The sequence below is a fragment of the Odontesthes bonariensis genome, chromosome 14 (assembly GCF_027942865.1).
Source record: "Odontesthes bonariensis isolate fOdoBon6 chromosome 14, fOdoBon6.hap1, whole genome shotgun sequence".
NCBI lineage: Eukaryota > Metazoa > Chordata > Actinopteri > Atheriniformes > Atherinopsidae > Odontesthes > Odontesthes bonariensis.
This window is the reverse complement of record NC_134519.1, coordinates 7,472,304-7,493,361: the sequence shown is the minus strand read 5'-3', so window position 1 is coordinate 7,493,361 and position 21,058 is coordinate 7,472,304. Positions and strand designations below refer to the sequence as shown.

The 21,058-nt window shown below is 42.0% G+C and overlaps 1 protein-coding gene across 8 annotated transcripts in view; it reads left to right on the top strand.

Moving 5' to 3' along the window:
• The window catches only part of pard3ab (par-3 family cell polarity regulator alpha, b), a 316,394-nt gene that overhangs the window by 165,668 nt on the left and 129,668 nt on the right, over positions 1-21,058 (top strand). For 6 of the 8 annotated variants that reach the window (XM_075482726.1, XM_075482725.1, XM_075482724.1 and 3 more), the window contains 4 exons: positions 637-684; positions 12,068-12,256; positions 14,408-14,578; positions 19,619-19,769. In XM_075482726.1, the coding sequence (XP_075338841.1) occupies positions 637-684; positions 12,068-12,256; positions 14,408-14,578; positions 19,619-19,769 (559 nt within the window). The remainder of the gene's footprint in view (positions 1-636; positions 685-12,067; positions 12,257-14,407; positions 14,579-19,618; positions 19,770-21,058) is intronic. The other 2 variants (XM_075482728.1, XM_075482722.1) reach the window with 1 other exon arrangement.

Sequence of the window (21,058 nt, the reverse complement as noted above, 5' to 3'; positions counted from 1 at the left end):
TAAACTCTGTAAACTTTAGCAACATTTGAAACATTTTCAGGCGAGAAAGTAGTCGTTTAGATCCCCAACGTGTTGAAAACCTGACAAAATACCGGCTATTTACAATTTTGTTCCCACGAATTCGGCGCTACTAAAGCTAGCCACAGTGAGCAACGCACTTCAGGTTATTTTCACAAAAATAAAATACCTGTTGCCTTTTGTCATAGGGAAAGCCATTACGATACAATTGGTGCTTTTGTTTTGAAAACAGGAAGTGAACCGACTCTCGTTGTAGCTAGCTTGAAACTGCCGTTTTGACAGGAAATGACGATCGGCGACGTCACATTACGTTTCATCTTGGGTAGTTTGAGTATGAGTAGTAACCTCATGATTTATACCCAACATTTCGGCGAATCCGGAAACATCTCGCGTACTCAAACTCGCTTACTAACTCAAAAAGTTAGTATGAGTAGTAGGAGAAGTAGGAGTAGTATGCGGTTTGGAACACAGCCTTACTCTCCCGACCCTTCACGTCCAACACCAGCCACCTCACTTTACATTTTCTGGCTGCGTTGTCGTTCACGACGTGCTGACAGCATGATGACTGTCGGAGGGGCCCTTGTGTCTAACCTGTTGACCTTTGACTGCTCCCTTTAGCATCCACGGCAGCCGGTGACAGCCGGGAAACCCCACTGGCTGATTGAGGTAACTGCTGCATGACATCACCAGCTTGGCCCATTGTGCTGTGCAGGGGGAAAAAAAGGCATCGCAGGCAAATGAGATACTTTGGGTGGCTGCACAAATAGACTGGGAGTCATTTAAGCAATCCATTGCTTCGCCAATGGTCTGTAAAAACAAAACACTTTCTTGGGTCTCCGCTGTCTCTCTGTCATGGCTTTTACCCCACCTTCTCCTCACTTTTCATTGTGTCTCTCCTTACCTTTCCTCATCTCTTAATTTCACTCCATTCCACCTCCACTCTTTGTCTGACACACACACTTAAGACACACACTTTCAGGGCTAAAATCCCCTCCCCTGCACCTGGCTTCTACAATAGAGCTGATCAAAGGCATCCGTCTCTACATTCCGGGTCTGATGGCTCCATAATGGACCCATAACATGAACATTCAGCTCCATTGTTTATGCCATTAGTCACACAGGCTTATGGAAAATTACTGCAATGCTGCGTTGAAAAGCCATCAGCGGGAGCAGCAGCAGTTCAGCAGCAACACAGTGCCAAGATGTTATCTATCACATGTGAACGTTTCCTCTCCTCTCCCTTCACAGAGCTGTTAATCTGTTAACACGCTGTAGTGATGATGATGAAGGATTTCTTGATGCCATGATATGCTGAGAGCACTCAGCATAGCAATGCACAGCATGAATATTGTGCGTTTCAAAAGATGTGTGTGTGACGGACCCACGGGTGGGGTGGACTTGTGTGGGATGTTTCCAACACATGTCAGAGCAGTGTCTTCACCACAACTCGCGCAGATGACACGGCAAAACCTGCTGAAACAATACAGCGTGATAGCATCTGCAGCTCAGCGTATAGCACAACCAGGGCAGCGTGTGAGAACCTGGTTGTCAGTGCATGCCACATCAAAGCTGCTGTGGTGCGCCCCACTGACGCAGCAGTGGCTGCGTCGGATGATGAAGCAGGCATGTGTCTTTGTTTTAGTTTTTAACGGTAAAGAGACGATAATATTAAAGTCACTTTAGATATTGCATGACTAAACGATGGAGCAGCAGGCCCTTCAGACACGGTGTTGTTTCAGGTAAACACAATTAACCGTCTGCCTGCGTAAACTACTAAACGGTGGAGCTGTAGTTCCAGGAGGCGGCTGCTTGTTGGTTCTGTCTGTTGAAATAAACGTGTGAGAACAACAGACAGGCAAAACCAGTCATCATCCGATCCTTTCAGTGCCATGTAACCCCACTGAGTGACATCTATGCTGATGTACTTGCAATACTCGACCAGCTTTCATCAAACATTAGCTGTTTAATGAGACTTTATTCCTGTGAACACATTCATAAAGTCTTTAGACCCTGAGTTTGTTTTAAACTCACCTTAAATTAGATGGATTTTCATGACAAAGGAGGAAAAAAAGTGAGTTGACGCTGATCTTCCAAGCTTTGAAAACACGTTATCATGGATGTTTCTCCAATTCTTTCTCATAAAAAAAGGTTCTGGCATCCTTTTCTCTTAAAGGTTTTCCAGAAGCCACCGTTGACAGTATGCCTCAAATCATTCAGTCTTTCTGTTTTTCCACCAAAAGTAGCATATTTAAGACGGCTTCTTTTATGGTCAGTACACCCACTAGAACGAGCCAATCCAAGCCCCCCCCCCCCTGCATGTCGTAGTGGGTTATTCCTCGGTGCTCTGGTGGCTGCCGCTGCCTCCTACAGGAAGCCTGTGAGGTTTTGCTTTCAGGTTTTATCGCCTCCATTGGCGACTTCACGGTCAGTAGACGTGTTTCTGTAAAATAGAATGTGAGTCGTGTCCATTTTTGTTGCCCCGACTGGAGCATCCTCAGTGAAAATTAGCATGCGCACCCAGGTGTTGTGTTCCAGTTGATGCCGAGCTGCAGCTGATGATAAAACCCTTCTAACTGCTTCAGAGTGGTGCGGGAATGGAAGCTGGTTTTCCATTTTCACGTTGCACTCAAAAGCCAGATGTTGACAGTGTTTTTTTCCCGACCAGTGTAATAAAGGGGCTTTCATGAATTAAAAGCAAAAAAGCCCTTCTCCAGAGTACCCAGCATGAGGTCCTTGAGCCATCTGTGCCATCCTTAGAAGTCCGTCAGTCCCTGTAGCCGGAGAAGATGCTCCATATTTGACTGAAGGGATAAGGTAACATGGACGCCCTGACTTCTTCTACACACATTTCAGTCAAATCGTTCAATGTGACATCGTTAAGATAAGAAGATTTAGCTTGTTACGGTCTGAGAGTCATTTAGGCCCCTTTGGGCTAACTCTTTATAATTGAGTAATAGAGAATGATGGCAAGGCAATTTTATTTGTAGAGCACAATTCGTACACTAGGCTACATAAAAATCACAAGAAGGCAATAAAATCATTCCCAAAAAACATAAGAAATAATCATTAATTAGAAATTTAAAAGTGAAGAGTGCAGATTAAACACTTTCAGGTTTCATATGCACAGCTAAACAGAGCTGTTTTCAGCCTGGATTTAAACATAGTCAGAGCTGAGGCCTGTCTCACATCTTCTGGAAGGCTGTTCCAGATGTTAGGAGCATAAAAGCCTCACCTTGTTTAGTCCTGACTCTGGGCCCCAGCAGGAGACTGGACTAATGCAATATTATAGAATCTGATCATTTTACCTGAATAAAGGATCCAATACTTTTCACATCACAGCTTTAGGTGCAAAGCAGCTAAGTGTTCTTTGCAAAAATATGAGAAATGAAGAGTCATACAACCCTTATCATATGATTATTATTATTGTTATTATTAGCTCTGTAGAAAAGCTGCTGTGATTAATGGTCTCAGCTCTGTGGCAGAGGGCTCGTAGAGACCTGCCGATGACGCGTCCAAGTCAGTCAGAGAGGAGCGTTTTACCGTTAAACTGGCTTCCTAACTTAATTAAAGTGATGTTTCAAGCTGTCACCTGACCCACATATACAGCACGCTCCACACTCACTCCCAATGCTGAGGCTTTTCTGCGTTTAGAATAAAAAAAAACCATACAAACACGGCGCCTCGGATGCTTGCAGCGCACATACAACACCTCGCAATTCCACAGACACACTGGCAGCAGCTGCTGGTGTAATTGCACATGGCCGCATCAGGTTATAAATGGTTTTCAGTGGCAGAGAGGGAGAGAAAGAGAAACAGGGCAGCTGATTAGTTTTGGACAGCGAGTGCAACTGTTTGTGTGCATTCGTTCTTCTTCTAAATGATGTCATCGGTGTGTGGAGGCACCGCCACATCATTTAAGGACGACATCATGTGGTAAGTGCTAATGCTGCCGCGGGTGGGTTTCTGCACGTGTGTCACCTGCACAGATGCAAACGTTCTTTCTCCATCTCTCCCTCCTCTTTTCACTTGTTTACTCGCGCACTTCCACAAACACATCTGCCCTCCTCACTCTGCCGCCATGCTGCGCCGGGCTCGGCTCAGTCGATCACACTCGTGTTTGATATTCATGGTCTATCAGCACGAAGCTGCAGCAGGATGCATCAGAAGCAGTGGGAGAGGGGTAAGAAGGTGGGGGGGGGGCAGAAAGGTGTGGACGGCAGAAATTAAAGGGATGGTTCGTCTCTTTTGACATGAAGCTGTATGACATCCCATATTAGCAATATCATTTATGAAATCAAATGTATTTGTAGCACATTTCATGTACAGAACAATTCAAAGTGCTTCACATAAAATAAAAGCATTGCAGCGGAGAGTGGAAGAAGCATTAAAAATACATAAAAAAAATGTAAAGAGAAACAAATAAAATAATTTAAATGATTAAAAACAAGCAACAGTCCAGATAAATTCAAAGATATCGTGCAGATTTCATGCATAGACACATGAGAACAGAAATGTCTTTAACCTGGATTTAAAAATGTCTCCATTTGGTGAAAGTTTAATCTCCACTGGCAGTTTGTTCCACTTGTTGGCAGCATAACAGCTAAATGCTGCTTCTCCATGTTTAGTCTGGACTCTGGACTGGACCAGCTGACCTGAGTCCTTGGATCTAAGAGCTCTGTTGGCTTTATATTCTCTGAACAGATCACAGATTGTAAACCATCAGCAGGCTTTTAAAATCTATTCTGTGACTGACTGGAAGCCAGAGTAAAGATTTTAAAGCTGCTGTGATGTGTTCAGATCTCTTAGTCCGGGTTAAAACTCCAGCAGCAGCGTTCTGGATGAGCTGCAGATGTTTAATGCTCTTTGTGGGAAGTCCAGTTAAAAGAGCGTTACAGTGATGGAGTCTACAGGAGATGAATGCATGGATGAGTTTCTCGTTTATGAACATTTTCTTACCCCCTGCTGCGTCCTGTGAGCAGAGTTCCAGCCTCGTTTTGGCGTTGATGAAGGTAGTCCGGCTAGTTGGCTGGGATTTAAAAAATAAAGCGTTTTGCTTCTCAAAACAATATGCGTTCAAAAGAGTAATACATTTGCATCACAAAATCGTTCTCGATGGAAAAAGTCAGACCTCACAATCGCTTGGCCCTATTTTCTCTCCCTTCGTATCACTGCGTGCTGCCGACAGCCGCGCCTGTTATGGTGTTTGCTGCTCAGTCTGCACTTCGGTCTACACAGCACGCAGTGATACGAAGGGAGAGAAAATAGTGCCAAGCGATTGTGAGGTCTGACTATTTCCTGCACAACTAGCCGGACTACCTTCATCAACACCAAAACTCAGCTGGAACTCTGCTCACAGGACGCAGCAGGGGGTAAGAAAATGTTCATAAATGATGTTGCTGATATGGGATGTCATACAGCTTCATGTCAAAAGAGGCGAACTGTCCCTTTAAGTGGGGGAAAAAAAGTGATCGAGATTTTCCACAATGTGAAAAAAGCCTCGTAGCACCACAGGGCACATGTGGGCAGATGTGTCGACATAAATATGTTTACTGCAAAAGGTGAGACGGAGGCAAACGGCCACAATGGGTCTGGTAAATGTGACTGAAAGTAAGGGAGGACTAAGGAGAGAGTCGGCATGGATACGCAGAGATAGATGCTACAGTAGGCAGCCAACAATGGTCTCCACGCTCGACTTCTCTCGGCCAATTACACCCTTCACTGCCTCCTTTTCACCTCCATCCCTCGTCTCTTCTTCCTCTCTCTCTTTGCAGCCATCGCCTCACCTTCCTTTTGCTTTTTTTCCTTTCTTTAAAATTCCCCTCGCACGACTGTCCCAGATGGCATCAAGTCGACGCGTCCGCGCAGCCAAAGTTGAGTTTTCAGCCAAACTGTTCATCGTTTCGGGCGCGGCAGCGGGGAGATGTTTGTGACGGCCGAGATGAAGGTGGAGGAACAATGACCAGCTCCATTTCTTGAAATGCTTAAAGATGGTCTCAGTCTGCCTAATACAAAGAAGAATGGAGGCTTTGAGATGAGCATTAGATGTGTAAATCAGCAGAGGTTCAGGTGTGGAAGGAAATGAGAGAAAGGGAGAAGGCGAGAAAATGAGGGACAAAAAGCTTCAGAAAGTAGGTGGGTGGAAAAAAAAAGACGACATAAAAAGATGTGAGAGTGAAACTGTGGGGGTACGCCAAGCTGTTCAGTTCAGTTATTTGCCCTGAGGTGCAATACACAAGATAAGACACACACACCCACAAAAAAAACTAACTTTTCGAAGCATTTTGTGCAAAAAGACAAAATACTGCAACACGGAAAACTCAATATTTTAAAAGTCAACTCTACCAATATATCACATTTAGCCTTTTGTGTGTTGAAAACACTGCTGTGTTGTTGGATTTCTTGCAGTGTTGTGTCTAATTTAGTTGTGTTTTACACCTCGGAGCCACTGTTGTGTGCAAGGTTATACATCGAAGGACTCAAACAGCAAAGCTGTCTAACAAATAAACTGGATGTGAAAGCAAACATCTGGTCAGGGTCAAAAAGGCAAAGCGGTTTATTGTGTTGAGTTACAACCTATTCTTTAACCTCAGATCAGTCCTATTATCACTTAAGCTATGTTTCAAAGCTCAGAAATCAAAATTTGTTTCTGTTATTAGAGAATCTAACATGTAGAACATAGTAACTGTGTTAGTAACATAGTAATTTATCGCTTTTGTTTAAGTTTTTGCGGCATAAACATTAGCTTTAGTGGCACGAATGAAGGGAGAACAATTGCTGGTCTGCTTAAGCTGGTTTAATGTGACCAATAAATGTGAAATATTAAAGCTAGTCGAAGAAAGTTGGATCCAGAGAGGGCACATTACACAAAAAAGAGGAAATAAGCAGATGGAGATAGTTTATTAAAAAAAAAAAAAAAAGTGGAGGAAGTAGGTGAGCCCCAGAGAAAGAAACAGGTAAAATATAAGGCTGTGAAAGTAAAAGAAGGGTCAGAGATGGACGTACTGTCAGAGAGGTGGCAGTGTCTGTCTCTTTTTTTGTGTTCCACATGGATTCATCCCTTTCGTTTCATTCACACTTGCTTGCTCGCTCTGTCATTGTCAAGCTCGATCTTTCTCATTCTTTTCGCCTTCTCGCCCTCGCTCTGTTTGTCTCCGTCCCCCGTCTCTTCACCACATCACTCTTCTCTTTGCCTTCACCTTGTTCATCTTTGTGCTGTCTGCCCAGCGCCTCCTTCCTATTTCACTTTAACAAGTCTTATTTTGTCGTTTCGCCTCCTTAAAATTCTTTGAAATATCTAAAAGTACCTTATATAAGTCATATTTAAAGGTGGAGATCAAGCACGTCATTACCTCTTGACATTGTGCACAGCAGTTGCTCAAGAGTTTCTCATTTTTACGCAGTATCTTATGTAACACTGTTTCTGGGCTCAACTTTCTTCCATTTTTAAGAAGCCACAAAGTTCATAATGAGAAGATGAAGGAGTGAAGGTGGAAAACATGCTTGGCTATGTGATTGGCTTTTATTTTCACTCTTGGTTAGAGTGAGGAAAACATCATAGGCTTAATTAAAATAGACTGTTTGTATCAATCTACACACTGAACGAAATATTTCATGATTTCACAGTATTATAGTAGATTTTTGTCCCAGTTTCCCCGTAGCTTAGAGGTCGGCAACCCGCGGCTCTTTGATCCTAATGATTTGATTCGTTTTTTTAATAATTGTTTTTTTAATTATTGTGATCTTCAAATATTAAAATAAAATTAAACGCCAAAACAAGGTTTATCGAGCCTTTCAACCCCAAATATGGAGAATTTTAAGAAAAGTAAAATATCTGAAGAAAATAGAACATTTAATGATGCCCTTGCAGATTCATTTTTGCATTTACTTCTGACGACAGTGGCTTGCCAGTATTTGCTGCTCCCAGTGTTTTATTTTCCGTGGAAACCGGGTCCAAATGGCTCCTTAAGTGTTAAAGGTTGCCGACCCCTGATCGAGACGATACTAGCATTTGGCTAATAGTAGAAGCGAAGACGCAGCATTAGCTAGCGAACAAACATTATTCGTTTTTACGATGATATGGTTAAAATCTGTTTATAAACTGTTGTGTCCTTTAAAAGGCAATTAGAAGATATTTACAACTGTTCAGTATCTATGACTAAACCGTGCCTGAACCGAGCTAATTGCTAACTATGGTTAGCTTGCAATGCAGTTAGCTAATGTCAGTCTTTGTATTTTTCAAATTCGTGTGCAATTTATGGGGCAAAACTGTGGTCGGAAGTAACAAGATTATGATAAACTTTCATTTCCTTTCATTGGTTTCAAATATGTGTCAATTAAACGACGAAATACTTCAATCATAATTCTTTTTAAATAGTTTACAGTTTGGGTTTTGACTTGTGGAATATGTAAGCTAACGATATTTCCGAATGATTGTTTGGTTTTTGACAGTCGTTATCTGACAGTCTGGTCACCATGGTGGTGACGTTGCTCGGTTCAATCAGAAAAACTGTTCACGACTGAGCTACTTTTACCAACAGCCGTATTTTCTAGAAATTAAATCTACTGTAAACGCACTGTGCAATAAAACAAGTAACAGCTGTGTCAGTCAGATACTGTGACCGAATCCGACTACTTTGTTAACTTAACCGCACAGGTTATATCAATAAGTTTAACACGATCCCAACAACTGGCTTCTTCTCAGTAATTATGATTTTTATATTGTACATAATAAATTGTTACATACAAGAGATATTTTTAACTGTGAATAGCAGTGGATCCACTTAATCTCTAATGTAATCTCCAATAGATCCCAGCTATATTTATTATAACGATTTATTTTCCTCTTTCCTCGTTCTGGCCATTTGCAGTCGAAGAGGATTAAGTCTTCCGTAGTAACTTTTTAATTAGCCTTAAATTCAATTTGGTAGAATTAATTGGACTCGACTTCCAGAATAATTGAATTCCTGTTGTCGTTACTGTTCCCCAGCTTTTCCCATATGTTGTTTCCTGATGTCAAATTGGCTCATGCTTTGTTTTTAATTTCATTAGAAATTTATTTCAGGTAGCATTTTTTTTTTGTCTGTGAAACACTCAGACACCCCTGCCAGTGCTTTTCATGCTCATTTGTCCTTTATCTTCCTCCATGCTTCTTTCTGTTCCCTCCCTTATCCTTCTTGCTCCATCCTCATTCTGCCTCTCCCTCCATCCTTCTTCCTCCCTCCTCCGCTCCACCCGGAGTAATTCCATCTCTCTCCCTGCAAACAAAGGGAGCTAATGACATGCTGACACCGAGCCTGATGATTGAATTCATTAGGCGTGCACAATAATTGCCAGGCGGGAGCGTGCACGCACCCATCTATTCAGAGGACAGCTGTCAAATAACAAGCAGGAGAGAATGGCTTTTTATTGTTGCACTGGAATAGAGGAAGAATGAATATAGGGAAAGAGTGAGAGAAGCACCTGTTGTGGGGAGGAGAAACAGAAAGCTCTCAACATGTCAATCAGGTGGCACTGTTAGTGCAGGGTTACTGGGACGTTAACTTCCTGTATGACAAACTTGGCGTCATGATTCAGGTGTATTTTTGCATGCATTTCTCTTTTAATCTTTGAGTCGAGACATGTTTGACCTAATATTAAAACTATGACTGGTTAATTTCACATCATTTCTGAACAAAAATGGCACATGTGTATGTTTGTAAAGGTATACGGGTTTTTAAAACACGGGCACAGCTGCTAAAACGAGCCTATTGAGTCATCTTCTATTAGCATAAGCAGCATAGTGACCCACCGCTACCATATATAGAACATACAGTGCGTTACAATTATTGCTCCCAGGGAAGAAAGAAACTGCATTTAACTGTCCTTCACACTGTGATGAACCACGGTCTGCGATATGCTTGACTTTCTAGCAATGATAGTATATTATTTTTTTGTTATACTGCAGGACTCACCTAGCCTGGGAATTCCCATGCTGCATTGCGCTCGATTTCATTCTCACTGCAAAGTCAGCCTGGAAACCACCGCCCTTATTTTTGCTTGAGTTTGGGAACCAATCACAGAACGGGGGGGGGGGCAGCAAGACGATGACGATGTCTATGCGCTACACCGAAGCTTGTAGAGTGACAGCGGACACAACGTTACCGTTCAATGCAGCCTTAGAAAGTGTTTCGGAGTAGATTCACCCTAGGGTCATTTGAACCGTGACATCCAGCCAAGTAGCCCACCCGAAGTTTTTTCGATATTGGCTGAACATCAGCTGAGTTACTGAGTTATCCCGAATAGCTTAGTACAAGCACTAATGGAACCTGGCAGTATCTCCAAAATTACCACACTAAAATCACATGCCATGACACCAAACTTCTACAGTAGTACAAATATGGTCTGTACTCACAAAACGATGCATTTGGAAGTTTGTACATAGTCCAGGAGTTTATTATTATCAACACAAGCCTGATAGCTTCTCTGCTGCTAAAGCTTCGTTGACGTCACTTCTGGGAGCCGGGAGCTTCAAAGTAAGATGAGGGTTGATCTACTACTGTAGACAACAAAGCAAGGCTGCTCAATTTCTCCATTATTAAAATAAATTCACAACTCTACAACATAAAAATTCATGTAGAATATAGCATATAGGCCTACTTTGTTGTCAATTTAAGTAGTTTAGATCGCAAGTTTACTTTTATTTTCCATTTTTTTCTTCTTCCTCGTCGAATTTCTGTCGTCATCTGGTATAAGTGATACAATTGGCTATTAATCGCGCGCAAAGCAGCATGGGAAATACCTGACGTCATTTGATAGACATTCGTAGCGCCCAATAAACGGCTCTAGGCATTCGTAAACCACGCCTCAAATACGAGAAAATGCACACCTAGTTCCCAGACCACCATCTCATCGAGATTGTGGACGCGTCAGCCAGGCTAGGACTCACCCCTAATAACGGGGCTAAGAATGAGCTACCAGCTGCAGTGCAGACTGGTAAAATTGATCCGTAGCTTCTTTTTCCTTGCAGATTGGCTCTCCTGTCACTTTGGGAATTGGTTTTAAAACCTATTTTGGAGTTAAAGGAGAAGTTCGGGGGGGGGTTTTTAGAACTGGAACTTCCCTTTTAAGCTCACTGCTGCAGCTCCGAGGGCACCGAGCAAAAATGTTCATGTCCCTGCAGGTGCAGCTGATAAATAACCAACATAGCTGCAGACTCATTTGACCACTTAGTCGAGTCTCTGTGAAAACAAAAGCCAAATGTTATTTGGGTTTCGTAGGAGCTCTAAAAACACTGTTAACCACCTCTGTGGCACTTCTAACCCAAACGGTAATCACATTTGGTCATATTTGGGGTTTTGTTTTGTTTGTTTTGAGACACTTTTCATTTGGTCGGCATGTTTTCTGTTCTTCAAATTATACATTTGTGCCATAGTTGGTTCAAATTAAGAGATTATGGTATTAAAAAAAATTTCTTAACACCAAATATGAGCAGAATATCATCGAGGTAAATATCAGAGTCAGTCTAAAACATAAAATCCTGATTCCAACGAGCTCTCATTGTAAGTTAGAACTAGCTGCTGCGTGTGCTTCAGTATTGATGAGCAAGAGTCTTGAGGGAAAGTCTAAGCCAACATAAACTAAGCACCTGATTTAACACTTAGGGCTGCTGATCAGTTGAACACTAATATATTTGTTGTAGTTAATGAGCTCTGATTTACCTCCCCATGCTATCTGCCCGGCTGCAATTTATATGCAAGTACTTTTCATTACCCTCAAGTAGTCAAACGAATGTTGTTTTTAACTTGTGTGCTTTGTGTGACCCAGAGGAGCGTGGGAAAAGCAGCTTTGGTGTTGTTACTTTGAGCTGGAAAAAATGAATTAATGTTGTAATTTGTTGTTCATTTCACTGTATGGAAATGCAGCTCTGCAGATTTTTTTTATTTTTTGGTGTGTGCTGTTGATGTCGGTACTTTTTGGGTTATTCCAGGTTATTAAGGTCGGGCAGATTTAATTGCATGTAAAAGATTTAGGCGTCTTTAAATGTCTTTTTTATTTGTTCTCTCTCTTACAGAAGACGGAGGAAGATGAATTGGTCCTGACCCCCGATGGAACCAGAGAGTTCCTGACCTTTGAGATCCCCCTCAGCGACTCGGGATCAGCAGGTTTGGGCGTCAGTGTCAAAGGAAATCGCTCCAAGGAAAACCATGCAGATTTGGGCATCTTCGTCAAATCCATCATTAATGGAGGAGCAGCCTGCAAGGTGCAATACCTTTGTCTCTTGATTATAGATGGTTTGAGTGGAAGTATGGGTCATTAATTGTCAAAGAAGGTATTTTTGTCTATTATTGTTATTATTATTATTATTCTGTTGCATCATCTCAGTAAGCAGAGGTGGGTAGAGTAGCCAAAAATTGTACTCAAGTAAAAGTACTGTTACCTCAGAATAATATGACTCAAGTAAAAGTAAAAAGTAGTCATCCAAATAATTACTTGAGTAAGAGTAAAAAAGTGCTCGGTGAAAAAACTACTCAAGTACTGAGTAACGTCTGATTTATTTGTTAACACAAGCATTCAATCAGACAGACAAAAATACTAAATAATCATCTTTAGGCCAATTAGAGTTCATCCAATTGATAAAATAAATTTTAATTAATTAATTACAAAATAGCTTAAATTAAAATAATAAATTTAAGAACTTCAATAAAAATAAAAGAGACTTAGGAAATGTTTAAAACATATGTAACCCATATGAAACCTAAAAAACAAACATTCACCTATCCATGGGGGAAAAACAAGTTTAGGAAACTTACTGCTCCATGTTTTGTTTTGTTTTGTTTTGGTTGACACAGAAGACACATAATGTAGCTGCTGTTTCTCACTCTTTGTAAGGTAAACATGCTTTCAGTATGAGGCCTCGTCTGCGTCTTCATTTCCCACCGTTGGTTCTGACATTTTTCATCTGTTTCTTTGTTTGTTTGCTACGACTGCTAATGCTAAAGCTAACCCGTCCCGCCGCTGAGATTGAGTACGGTCACGTGACCAGACTGCACGGCTGCGTCTGATTGGTGGAACACAGTCAGGTGGTAGAGCCTTTGGCGGAAGTCTCTCTCTCTGTCAGAATAAAACATTAAAATGAGGCGTACGCGGGGGGATAAAAATAATGAGGCGTAGAATACCAAAGAGGTAAGAAGAAAAGTAACCAGCTCATTGTAGCCTAATGTAGCGGAGTAAGAGGACAGTTTCTGCTGCACACATCTACTCAAGTAAAAGTAAAAAGTATAGAGATTTAAAACTACTCCTAGAAGTAAAATTTTTTCAAAAACATACTGAAGTAAATGTAACTTGTTACTGCCCACCTGTCAGTAATGATGGTTACATGCGGCTGATCTGTTTACATGCACAGTGATGACAGTTACAGCTCGACTTGGCTGTTTAATTGGACTTCGGTCCTTGTCCCAATATGCATGCATGGGAGAGGAATCAAAGTTTTGACCACAATATATCCGACACTATAGACCGTGTCATAAAACATTTAAGACATGCATTTCTGTTGGAGATCATCATACATGCAGCTCTGCACAGATGTTGCCTTCAAGATCCTTGAAAGATGATTTTATTGGAGGAATGCAGCAGCATGGATATCTACTAATGCTTTACTGTTTTAACATAAAGATTCTCATGACTGTGGTCATCTGTGTTGTTTCTGGTTTCTTCTTCTTCTTCTGTGTACTGTAGAGGAACGAGGCCAGTTTGAGTCTAGTACAGCAGAAGTGATTTGACACCCAAAATTACCGTCTAAACACTGTTTTTTTTCACACCACTTTGTCAAAACTGTCAGACAAGCCTGTTTACATGTATTTGAAAATTCCAGTTTTGAACAAACTAAATAATTACACTTTTTTCTAGTTTCTCCTAAATGTGCTGAATGAATAATATCTCATCCCAAGAAAGTATCAGCAAGTATATATTTTAAATGAACCTCTGAACCTCAAATCTATTTTTTTTTATAAATGAAAGTGTCAAAAGCCTCGTTTTGTGTCCCTTCAGGGGTTTAAAGTCCTAACAAGCTAAGGGAAGTGAGACGACCCTTCTTTGTCACAGCGAGTACATTATGAAGATGAGCTTAAGCTGCAATCAGAGCCCAAAGTGCCCAATTTTCTGTTGTTGTCTGTTGTGCTGAAGTCTGTTTCAACAGTCCTTCAACTTGATTGTTTTTCATACAAACAGGCTTGTGTTGACAGCACATTATATAAAAGCTCTCTGCTAGATTAGATCATGCCTAATAACCGGATTCACTCTGAGTGAGACTGTCGGTCTAATTAGATTAAGGTGTTGGTAAGTTGGACTATTTAGTTGTTAAGAAGAGTGAAAAGCTGCACTTTTGATGCGTTATTTCTCGTTTCCCCAAAAGGACGGGCGGCTGCGGGTAAATGACCAGTTGATTGCCGTCAACGGGGAATCGCTATTTGGCAAAACCAACCAAGACGCCATGGAGACGCTCCGTAAATCTATGTCAACGGAAGGCAACCGGCGTGGGATGATCCAGCTCATCGTGGCCAGACGAGTGGCCAAGAGAGGCGAGGTAAGAAGGCCGAGTAAAGATGGAGGGATTGTTGTGGCGTTTAGGAGGAGTTTATTTGTGTGTTTATTCATGTTAATTATGAATGCGTTAGCCAAATGTTGACACAGCTAATTAAATTAGATTTGGATGATGGAAATGATACATTAACTATTAGAACGACTCCTTTATTATGTGACTCAGCTCTCGGCTGTTTGCCGAACGGTCCTGTTGATTCAAATTTAATTTTATTCATTGGACTTTTGACATTTGGGCATGCAGACACATTTAACTCATTATGAGTTTGAGGAACAATGGTGATGAAAAAGCTTTCTAAGAACCTAATGATGATTGCTGTGAAAATTTATAATTGATGTATTGGCTCATAAAACATGGTACACACATAACTATGAAGGGAGGTCCTGAGATACAACAGTGTTACTGGTTGTATTTAATGAAGCTCTGTCACTGCTGCTTCATAAAACAACCCGAATTCAAGATATTACAAGTTGGACTGCTTTTGTTTTTCTACTTTAAAATATTCCACAAAACATTCAACATCAGCCCTGTTGAAGAGTCGATGACGTAAGAGAACAGATATTGGACTTCTGGTGTCCTCACTCAGTGGGGTTACATGGCACTGAAAGGATCGGATTATTGGCCAAATTACAATAAGACTGAGTTATTAAGTGCATGTATACACTTTAATCTGACAAGAAATCGAATGGGATCGGATTAAGACCCCGAGATAACTGGGTTGAAAGTCACTCTAAACCTGCTTGTAGACGCTGAAGCTCGTGATGAATCAGACTTTGCGTTCTGCGCATGCTCCAGATGTTTTCCCGGGGTCGTGACCCGGAAGTCGAAGGAGACGATATTCCTGTTGTTGTCGCCGTCAGAAAGAAACAAACAACGCGATGGAGAATGCTCCGTTGGGCATCGAGTTTGTGCAACAAGCAGCTCATCACAGACCAAATGTAGAGGGACGTAGCTTCATCTTGCTCTGCGTTCTCCATCTTTCTCCAATGCCTGAGTTTGTTGTTGTTGTTGGTGGTGAAGAGGTCAACAGGAAGTGGCTCTATTAGCAACAGCTGGAATGGGTACAGCGCCACCTATCATACCGGGGTATGACACGCTTTGTGCCTCTGATCCCATTCATTCACCGCCATATATCCAAGGAGAGTTACCCTTGCTCAACTCATTCTTATTGTAATTTAGCCAATAATCCGATCCTTTCAGTACCATGTGACCCCACTGAGTGATCCGGATACCAAAGCCTCTGATCGGATACTTCAGATCCTCTCTAACTGCAACAGATTATTAAACATTTTACAACCAATTTCCTCTAAAATGATGAAGGCAGAAACGGTCATGGATGGATAGATATTACAGCTGTTGTTTGGTGTCGAATGAGCAGTTCCAGTAAAAAAACTGAAGGGTGGAACATTGGTTATTCACCCTCCTTTAACTACTGCTTCCTTATTAATTTAGTGCATCACACCATTCTTATTTAAATCCTCACAGCAGTTTGAAGGAGAAATGCTCTTTCAGTCGATCATATCTGCCTGTTTCCAGTAGAACTTTGATCAAAATGAAGTTAAAGAGTTTTATGATTATTACTTCCATGTGTGCTTTTCTGCACAAACCGACCCGTCCGACACCATTTCACTGAGATTCTTTCTGTGATGAAAATGTTAAACAGCCCAAAGCAGACCACCTTGAAATACCAACATGAGCAGCGAATAATTATTTCATGAGATGAAAACGGTAAACATGCAGCAGTTTGCATCCCCTCCCCCGCATGCTTTCCTCCTTCCAGGCAGGTGGAAGAAAAACAAAAAAAAAACAAGGCTGTAAACCAAGCAACATAACTTTTTCTTCCACTCAGTGTCATGTTTTTACATTCTCTGTACACCTTGGCTTGTCGCCTGCTTTGAAAGCTGAGGCTGAGTCGGTGTGTGGGTGTCCGGGAACGGCCGTGCACGTTTGTGTAGGTTTGTGTGCAAGTGTTACGCCTCTGGCGCTGCCCGGCTTCCTCGCTCTCCTTTACCAACCTGGTGTGTCAAAGTTTTGATTTCCCCTCGGTCCGTCTGGTAATTGAAAGCAGAGGCTAAGCCTGGAGGTGTGTTTTGTGTACACGTGTCTCCGTGTGTGTAGAACCTGCGTATGCCGACGTGTTTGCGTTGGCCTGCGTGCACGCGTATAAAAGTGAAGCCAAGTGTGTAGTTTGGGCCGGGCGGTCTGTGCATGCATTCGTTTTAATCTAAAGGATGTCTGTGCACGCTTGTTTGTGAAGAGGGGCACATGTTGCAGACATGTAAAGGCTTCACAGAGAGCACGTTTGATGAATAAAATTCAATCGATCTCTGCTTCACATGCGCAGCTGGAGGCATGGCCTGAGGATGCACAAGTGTCGGGTTATTTATAAGAACTGGTGTCCACGACACAAAAAGAGGAAAATAACAGGGTTTTTATTCAAAGTGGCTGCTCTTGTCCTCGCGGAGCCGCCGTAGATTAATACATAATAACCAGCTGTCAGTCAAATCTTAGTTAAAACCCTATTATAAAAACTTCTATTGGAGGAAATCCTTGGCTCATTTTGACATTTACTGACATACGGGATCAAATAATCCTGTATTTACTTTCCTCGCCGTGTCTCCGTCCCCTGACAGCTAATCTCAAATCAATCTAAAATGTTTGCCGTTGCATAAATCACAAGCCCAACTGCTTCCACTCCTTCATCCATTCCCATAGAAACACGGCGAGCGGCTCACTTCCACATCGCTGCTGGGATGGAGACCTTCCCAGAGCTCAGTTATCAGCCTGAATATGCAACGAGCTGCAGTGTGATTTGTCAGAGCGTGGCAGATCCCCCTCTGCTGCTGCAGAGGCAGTTCACCCCGGCTCCTCAGTCGACCAATTCATTAACTACCTCATTTAAAGTCGGGAGCAGCCACAACAACATATGGGCCACCTTTTGAAATCGGTTTGTTTCTCAGCTTGATTTGTTGTGGTGGTTCTGTGAAGTTTTGATTTGTTTCGTTGCTCCTCTTGTGTTTTGAACCCTTGAGTTTGTTCACTTGTACGCACCCGGCACAGATCTGATCTGTTGGTAGAAACAGTTTTCACTTATATTAGTGCTTTTAAATCCAGGTAAATTCAAGAACTTCAATAAAAAAATAAAAGAGACTTAGGAAATGTTTAAAACATATGTAACCTAAAAAACAAACATTCACCTATCCATGGGGGAAAAAAACGAGTTTAGGAAACTTGGCGCTACATGTTTCCTCAAGTTAGATGTTGAGTTTCTGCTGAAATGTGCGTTTGTTTTGGTTGACACAGAAGACACATAATGTAGCTGCTGTTTCTCACTCTTTGTAAGGTAAACATGCTTTCAGTATGAGGCCTCATCTGTGTCTTCATTTCCCACCGTTGGTTCTGACATCATCGCACCCAGCACAGATCTGATCTGTTGGTAGAAACAGTATTCACTTATATTAGTGCTTTTAAATCCAAATTTACAGCTATTTCCTAAAAATACACATCGGTATTCCCAATTTCTACTGCATTTCAAGCTTTTTTTTTTCATTGAAACGACACGGCCAGTTATTGTTTCTAGAAATCCGAAGTTTTTATCTCTAAATTCTCCCGGTGAATCCCTTCTCCTGGAGGAAATGTTTGTGATCGAGTGGTTATTGATTGCTCAGAGCCTGAAAATGTTTCTACTCTGGCCAATTTTAACAGGTACTCCACACGTCACACTTCCGTGACCTTTTTGTTTTCTCCTGTAAACCGGAGCTGTTTGTTTACATCAGAGTCTAGTTGTTGGTATTATGACACCTCGACAGTTTACTGACAGGCAGGGATCGTTGAGCAAAGACCTTCTGCCCAAATCGGATCTCAGCCCAGCTGGTTACGGTCATCGATCGGGGCCGTTCGGCTCCGGTATCGACTCCAGTGTTATCGCCCGTAATGTGATGCCAGCAGTGATGGTTATCTTTATGGCAAGAGCCGTCATCAGCGTCAGCAAGAAATGCAGAAGCCATAGCAAATCAATATACTCAATGATCCAATGGACAAACACTGGGAGCAAACACAGCCGCACACTCGGACTCTCTCGGGCCGGAGATGACAGGCCCGGCAAATGGTCTATTTGTCCAGCAAACAAGAGTGTCATCACAGGTCTTGAGGGAAATATCAAGATGGTAGCATTCCCCTGCAGGCCACGGCTGGCTAGCTAATGGCCAGGGGCTCAACGGCCTATTGGAAATCCATGCTTATTTATCCTCGTTATGGCACTGGTAGCATTAGCATGACTAACGGTCACCGTGTCCAACCACTCCTGTTAGTAAATGCTGTTTCTGTTTCGTGTTGGTAAGACTTGCTTTCATCGTCCCTCTCTCAGCTGAAATCAGTAGTCAATTCAATTCAATTCAGTTTTATTTATATAGCGCCAAATGACAACAAATGTCATCTCAAGGCACTTAAATAATAAAGTCCAATTCAAGCCAATTGGAATTAAACTCATTTTAATCATAATTATTTATAAAATAATCCAATTCATTCATATAGAGCCAATTCAAAAACACTTTCCTAGCTAAGGAAACCAACAGATTGCACAGAAACTTGTCTTCAGTCCAATCTCCCGTCCTGAGCGTGCCTGAGGCGACTGTGGAGAGGAACGACTCCCTTTGAACAGGAAGAAACCTCTGGCAGAACCAGAACCAGGAAGGGTGGCCATCCGCCTCCACCAGCTGGGGTTTGAGAAGACAGAAAAGAGGGGAAAAAACCCACTGTAACACAATGCAAATGATACCTGTTGGAACAGGGAAACACCAGTTAATGACCACAATAATGTCACATGTACATAATATCATTTGAGAAATTAAACGGGGGAAAAAGAGAGTAAAGTGAGGAAAGGTGTGACAGATGAGGCCCCCCAGCAGGCTGTGCCTATAGCAGCTTAACTATGGGATGTTTCAGGATCACCTGAGCCATCCCTAACTATAAGCTTTATCAAAAAGGAAAGTTTTAAGCCTTAAGTTTGACTCCCTCTCCATTCAGGAGCTTCCAGAGAGCCCACTGGGGCCCCAGCAGACTTTGAACACCTCCCTGGACGACCATGAGCGCAGAATCTCCCACTCTCTGTACGGTGGCCTCGAAGGCCTCGATGACAACTTGATGCCACGGCAAGGAATGATTCCACGCACAGTCGGTAAGTCGGACATTTTACCCTTCTGCATTTTGTACTTCAGTCGGATTTCCTTAAGTTTAGTTTTATTCGCATTCTTCAGATTTTAACAATGTACCACGGTGCATTTGTCCTGTGTCAGAATAAAGGAATAAAGGATAACTGTCTCCCTCAGTTAATGCACTTCTTTGGTATTTTCTGTGATCTAATGCTCAGCGTGTCTTCTGGTGTCAGTTTTTGTCGACACTCTTCAGTTTGCAGCATCTAAAAATGTCAGGGAGCCACAGATGGATAAAAGAATTTCCCCTCAACAATGTTTTGCTTTTCATTCATCTTCTAATAGCTGCATGTCAGTTTACATTAGGGCTGGGCAACGAGTAAAATTTTAAATCTAATTAATCGCATGATTTCCCTGATTAATCACGATTAATCGCATTTGTACGCAAAATCCAAAAATGAATCCAAAAGTAGCGTATAGCTTTTAGCATTTAGCTTTATTTTAAATGTGCTGCCATATGAATGAAAGTGCCATAACATTTGTTGTGCAAACACACTTTTAACATCAGCATCTTTCTGTAGTTTTTATGTAGAAGCCTCGCTCCACTGTCTGTTTCCTTGAATGACTTGCTGCTATCAGTTGTGTGTTTTGCCTTTAAGTGATATTTTAGACTGGAACTACTACGCTGAGAAGACAATTCAACTTGGCAGTGTTTACAGATGACTTTGGTTCTGTGGACTCCGCCATCTGGAAGAACTTTAACATGAAAATGGCCGAGTAAAAGTTCCGTACCCTTCTCCATGTTTGGTGGATCCGACGATTACTTTCTTTTCCGGTTCCACAGCAGCAGACTTTTACAAAATAAAAGCCTGTGAACAACAGACTTTTACAAAATAAAAGCCTGTGAGCAACAGACTTTTACAATAATAAAATAAATAATAAAACAGGGGTGGTCTGTGGCGTAGTGGGTGGAGCAGGCGCCCCATGTACAGAGGCTATAGTCCTCGCTGCAGCTGTCGAGTCCCGCATCGGACGGCCCTGTGCTGCATGTTGTTCCCCCTCTCTCTGCCCCCTGCTTCCTATCTCTCTGAACTTTCCTGTCCATGAAAGGCACAAAAGCCCCCCAAAAAATTTAAAGTACCTGCGTTAATGCACGATAAAATATTTATCGTTGTTAAATAATGAACGAGTTAACTCGATAATAACGAGTTAACTCGCCCAGCCCTAGTTTACATGTTTGTTGATTTGCTTGGTTAAGACACTTTCTGTCTCCGGATGACCTCTCTGACATTGCTGGAAAAAAAGCAGAGAGTGA